The 6,012-nt window shown below is 42.5% G+C and overlaps 1 protein-coding gene across 1 annotated transcript; it reads right to left on the minus strand.

Moving 5' to 3' along the window:
- Positions 1–255: 255 nt before the first annotated feature.
- On the minus strand, positions 256–5,836 carry MRPS34 (mitochondrial ribosomal protein S34). Its single transcript, XM_073645892.1, has 4 exons — positions 5,605–5,836; positions 4,381–4,584; positions 1,051–1,093; positions 256–859 (listed from the first exon to the last, which is right to left on the minus strand). Exons 1-4 carry the CDS (start codon positions 5,716–5,718, stop codon positions 573–575), a joined length of 648 nt encoding a protein of 215 aa, XP_073501993.1. The 5' UTR covers positions 5,719–5,836; the 3' UTR covers positions 256–572.
- Between the last annotated feature and the right edge of the window lie 176 nt (positions 5,837–6,012).

Consider the following 6,012-nt stretch of genomic DNA (forward strand, 5'->3'; position numbering starts at 1 on the left):
AGAGCCAATTTGCACCATGCGCTCCGGCCATGCTGGAACTGTAGCTGTAGCCAGAAACCCAGGCAATTATTTTTACGCTATAAATATAAAAATCCCTGCGATCTTGAGAATGGAGAGGATATTTAATAATAAGTAAATTGTAAAGTTGATTGTTTTTACAAGCAATTTGACCCATTTATGAACTTGAGACAACGCACTGAAAATCAAAGCATGAATTGGAAATAAGTTTCCGTAAATTCTCAAACAAGGCATCTGAGAATCATAACATAAATGGAGTTTATTAGAGCTCAGTAAATATGACTGATCCTCAGCATCAACCCCTGGATAACCAGTTAGTGCCTGGTGCCACTTATGAAGAATAGAACTCATGTAGCTCCAACTAGTACACATCCAGTTATACAAGGTAATAGGTACAAAGCACCCTACGCACGCACAAGACTTTATAGATCACAGTCTATGAATTTCTACATATGATCCAGACATATGATGCCAGACCTGAGGCTCGACGCTATACCATTGGCACCATGAGTGTTCATTATATGGGCCGGGAAATGAAGACGACCAAGTCATTATCACACCGGTGTCCCCATTCTGGCCTTTCTTTCTTCTTCAAACTTCTCTCTAGAGAAGATGCGTTTCCTCTGCAGGTCCAGGAGAGGTTCAGTTATTGGTTTTCCTTCCTTCTGCATTTGGGCCAAGATTATGGCTCTCAAGAGAGGCGGGTACAGCACATGGGGCAAGGCCTCCGGCTCGGGCACGGGGGTATACTTTTTAAAGTCGTCCTCTTCATGCCGAGGTACAACACGCCAGTCGTGGTACATGACTTTGCTTATCTCGGTCTCCTCCGACTCTTGTTTACCTGTTTAGAAGGCAGAACAGTGAAGTCAATGTCAGGGATAATAAGATCAAAACTGACACACAGCCATGCTTCTACCCAATGATCAAATAAGCTTTTCTACTCTAGATATGTTTTTGGGTATTAGCCGAATTCAGAAAAGGTTTATTGTAAATCACTACTGGAATGGAGAGATGTATTATATGCACACTTACCTCTAAATGTCAAGTAACCCCAAGCCTGACCAAAGTCCATATTCTATAAAAGAGAAGAAAATGAGATTTACATGCACCTAATTATAAAGTCACCTTAACATCTCTGTCTTAATAAGGTTAATTTCGGCACAGTAAAGTATAACTAAACTTTTATACGTTTTTTGATAGTTTAGAATTTCTCAGTACTCTGTAGTTTGGTGGGGGTGAAGATCTTGTAATGCCCCCCAATTGCTAAAAATCGACGGTCAGAAGTGCTTAGTTGTATATGGTCACAACAGAAAATCTATGAGTCCAAACACTGCTGAGTGCGCGATTACGCAGGAGCTGACCACTGTCTGGTGTGCCGAATAATTTTGCACAGTGGTCTCAGGGATTAACCAGTTTCAAGGGGCGCTGTGTTAGGAAGCAATCATGTGTTTATAATCCTGGACAATCCTTTTAGATGCACCTGTGGTGTGGCCAAGCTCTTGGTGCAAAGTTCCATGCCTGTTCGTGTCAGCGGCTGTGTGCACAGCCAAGTTTCAAGTGCAGGCAGCGGTCACTCTGGTCAAGTAATAATAATAATCTTTATTTTTATATAGCGCTAACATATTCCGCAGCACTTTACATACATTATCGTCGCTGTCCCCATCGGGGCTCACAATCTAGATTCCCTATCAGTATGTCTTTGGAGTGTGGGAGGAAACCGGAGAACCCGGAGGAAACCCACGCAAACACGGGGAGAACATACAAACTCCTTGCAGATGTTGTCCTTGGTGGGATTTGAACCCAGGACCCCAGCGCTGCAAGGCTGCAGTGCTAACCACTGAGCCACCATGCTGCCCAGTAAGCACTGCCAATCAACAAAGAGGGAGGGTGGAATGGTGCACTGAAAATTTGGCCATACCAAGGGCGCACTGAGCACCCTGAGTTGCTTAATAGTAGATACTTTTCTGGAAAATAATAGGTGTAAGCTAAACAACAGATATGATTTTTATATGGGCTTGGATCCCTATCAGACTTATTTAAACTGAGTTTGGGGATGACAGGCCTGTATAAATCCATAAACATTTAGCTCCCTTAGTGGCTTCAGCAGGGAGACAGATTTTCATTATGTGAGGGCATACAAAAAATAATAAACTTACATGTCTAATCACCCTCAGCTTCCAAGTCAATGCTTCAATGAAAGTACATATAGATGTCTTATGCTGCCAATTACTAGCTGCAGCGGTCTTGTGCAATACATGCAATCATTACAAGCATCCCTGCGGGGGCTAGTGATTAGCTACAGCGGTTACAAGGATTTACAAGACAAGTTGGGAACACAGTTGCATATAATGATCTGTTAATCTGTTCTTCTGGAAACGTCAACCTAAAGAACAATTCCAGAACAATTGTTATCTGATTAGGACCAAAAATATTTTTTTAAGGAGTAAGAGCTGCAATTTTTTTTTTGTTGCAGATTTACAAATTCCCTTCTTCCTTTTCCACAACCGCAGAGGTTCAAGGAGTTTTTAAGGATTCTTAAACATTGAGCTAAAAGCAAAAAATATAATATATATAATATAATATAATAATTATATTATAATTCCAGCACTGGGTCACTAACTGACTGAGTGTTTTGTGGCAGTTATCATAAAAACTCACATTATCAGCCACGGCAGAAGCTGAGCGCTGAGTCCCCATACTCATGAGCTGTGGCTGATTGACAGCTTAATCTATACTGTAAATAGGAGGACAATTGCTAATCAGGGTGGCGGGCGCTGGCAGCTCATGGATATTAATAATTCAGGAGTATGCTCACAAAACGGAGAGCACTATAGTGTCTTATGTGCAGATGCAGGCTCTGGTCTAAATAATTAATACAATCCTGTAGAAGATGATCAACCACTTCTCCAGGTCTGCACATAATGTCCTTACTTCATGAATAAGTTATGCCAGCCCTTCTGTGAAGTTTCTGCAGAAGGAGAACGCCGTGAGGCTGGCACAGAAGTTCACCCCACTGGCTGGTATGTCAACTCTGCCTTATTTATTAAAGCATCGCTCCAGTGTTTTTTTTTTTTATTTTACCTCTGGAGTGGTTTCACAAATCTAAATTCCCTGCTCCTATTATTATACTTACCAGCCGCTGTCTTCATCTGTTCCTGGCGCCTCTCCGCTTGTCTTCTGCAGGCTGTGACCTGCAGGATCACTTCAGTGTTTGCTGGGCATTTCTGAAGTCACTACTCATTGTAAGTCTATTAGAGCCAGTATGAGGATCTCATAGACTTGCATTGAGAGCATGTGACCATTACCTCTGACATCCGGTCAGTCAGAATTTAAGGTTACGAACTGGTGGAACTGGACTGGAGCAGCAACGGGAAGAGTTGAAGACAGCGTGTGGTAACTATAATGCTAGAGGCAGGGAACTTAGATTAACTCCTGTGCTGAAATAAAAAAAAAAAGGAAGGAGTGGTGCTTTAATACGGGCCGAGATGCAATACCCGACACTGCTCATGGACTAAAGAGAAGTGGTTTCTAGTGGTGAATACTAAAACTATTTTCCTGCTCTGTTTCTTTATACAAACAGCAATCAAAATTACTTCAGGACGAAAACAACCTCACAGTCGAAGTATTCAACTCACTAGGTTATACACTGCTTAGCATTCAGAGCTCTGCTGGATCGTGATCAGAGAAAACTGTGATTCTATCACAACTACAGCACCCAGTAAAGTTTGTGACACATCGCTGAAATCAATGTCTTTGCCCCTACATCATGCTGCTGTCATATTATATAGTACAAACCTGCTGACAGATTCCCTTTAAAGGGGTATTTTTACATGATAGGAGATAATTCCTAGATCGGTTAGGTTCTTACTGCTGGGACTTCCTCTGGAACAGGGCACTTTTATCCCAGTTACAAACACAATGGAGCGGAGCTGCGCATGTTCGACCGCTGCACTGTTCATTCCCTATAGGACTTCTAGAGAAAGCCAATTACAGGGCTTTAGCAGTCCCAGAAACAATGAATGGAGTGGGGGTAGGGGGAGTCAGAGCCCAATAATCTAGATGTTATCACCTATCCCGTGGAAAAGTAATTACTACTTCCTGCTGGAATACCTCTTTAAAAATACTTGAGCCTTAAATATTGAAATGCCAGGTGCCTAAATGATCACTACGAGATACACCAAAGGAGAGGGATCAGTCTTACCGGCATCTGCAAAATATAGCTTTCTGGAAAACAAGAGTCTAGCAGTCAGGGGGCTCCGGTGTTCTGTCTCCTGCACATCTAACCTTTAACATCAATCCCATTGAAAGAAAATAAATAAATATTAGCACTTGAAATACCCCGATAAATCCCATCATCCTCACCTCAGCTGTGTAATCCACTTTGACCTTAGTTATAGTCCAGTAACAAGGCTCATTATATTCCTCCAGCCACGATTTCCTAGTCACCATTCGTCCCACTCCAAACGCCCGTATCCCCGAGAGCAGAGTGAAAAGTCTCTTCTCATTCTTTACATCTTCCCATGCGAGAACAGGCAGACGTTTTCCAGTGAAGGGTCGGGTCATGGTCTGACAAGATAAATGGTGACATTCAGAATGCAATCAGAAACTTGGAATAGAGACCTACTGTCCCGGGACAATGACTGCGTGGACAGGGCTATGTCTGCTGTTGTGGACATGACTTGAAAGAGAATGAGTTGAAATACCAGACACAACCCATGGGCAAAAGTGGCACTTTTTTTTTTCTCTTTCATGCAATCCCTTCAAACAGTTTGTACAGCAGCTCTTCATCTAATATAGGGCATGAAAAGTCACAGCAGCTGCTAGTCAGGTCAGTTGCCAAGGTATCGTTCTGAAACCTGACAGATACTGTACACAATGCTTCCAGGGTATTGGATGGGTGCTACCTGCTGTGCTGCATCGTCTAAACACTTGATGTCAAGTCATACAGGTGCTGCACACATCTTTTAAAGGGGTGCTAAATTGCTGATGTGTGGGGGGTCTGACTCATGGGATGCATAGCAAGTACTAAATTGGGGAATTTTTATCCCCTTTACAAAATTGTCAAGGCAGGTCGAATCCCTGACAGCTGCTATGGGGCTAGCGGAAAAAGCCATTACTAGCACTCGGGAGCCCCATATTAAATGGATGGAGCAGCGGTTGAACATGTGCATCGCTTTTCCATTCTTACAGTGATAAACGTGACCCATTCTGATGATCAGTCCCAGTGACCGGACCCCCACCGATCAATAAGTTATCACTTCCCCTTTAAATTGACTATTTCTAAGCCAATGTGACAGCTTGGGGCAAATAATGTGCTGTATTTTACCAAATGCTATTTTTTTTCCCCAAATCCCACACCCCTTGGCTAAGTCTGGAGTGCGATTTTTGGATGTGTGCATTTACTTTTTACGGTAATGTAATAATAATAATTCACAACTGTCTCTCGTAATGAATGGAATGAGTTGTGTCGCACTCAAGCAGCAATCGGAAGCTACAGGTGCAAAATTTGTGACACAATGCTTTTCTATTAGGAGAAAATAAAAATCGCATGCGACTTTTTTTCTGCACTGCAGAAGACGCAATAACCTCATAATCCAAAGCATAGCGCTGGGAATCCCGTGGCCGGTTCTTCAGCTCCCTGTACGCCCGGATCTTTCGAGCCATCTCGGCAATGAGCCGTAACTTCTTTTTCTTAGCCATGATTCCCCGCACTGCAGAAATCCAAACACTTGAGGGTGACCCCGAGAATCTCGGCCAAATGTCGAGGACTGGTGACGTCAGTGAGCTGTCAAAGGAGTCACGTGATCCAAGGGACGCGCCTTGCTACTAGGCTTTTTTTTTTTTTTTCAATTAACTTTATTTACAATATGTTAAAATACAGTAGTAAATACATTAAGAATTCATATTTGAACTCTGAATTGTGTTTATTCCAAGCTCTATCCGGAATGTGAAAGAATTAACATTTTGTTATCTCCCGTGATAGAAAAATAATCA

This window comes from Phyllobates terribilis, unplaced genomic scaffold (genome assembly GCF_046119375.1).
Source record: "Phyllobates terribilis strain yellow unplaced genomic scaffold, ASM4611937v1 Scaffold_9__5_contigs__length_417890890, whole genome shotgun sequence".
NCBI lineage: Eukaryota > Metazoa > Chordata > Amphibia > Anura > Dendrobatidae > Phyllobates > Phyllobates terribilis.

Excerpts from the sequence above, each read along its gene's own strand:
- MRPS34 (XM_073645892.1), bottom strand. The coding sequence starts at position 5,718 with ATGGCTAAGAAAAAGAAGTTACGGCTCATTGCCGAGATGGCTCGAAAG. Across the intron at positions 4,585-5,604 it reads GCTATGCTTTGGATTATGAG|ACCATGACCCGACCCTTCAC; the intron begins GTTATTGCGTCT and ends TTATCTTGTCAG. Across the intron at positions 1,094-4,380 it reads AAGTGGATTACACAGCTGAG|AATATGGACTTTGGTCAGGC; the intron begins GTGAGGATGATG and ends TCTCTTTTATAG.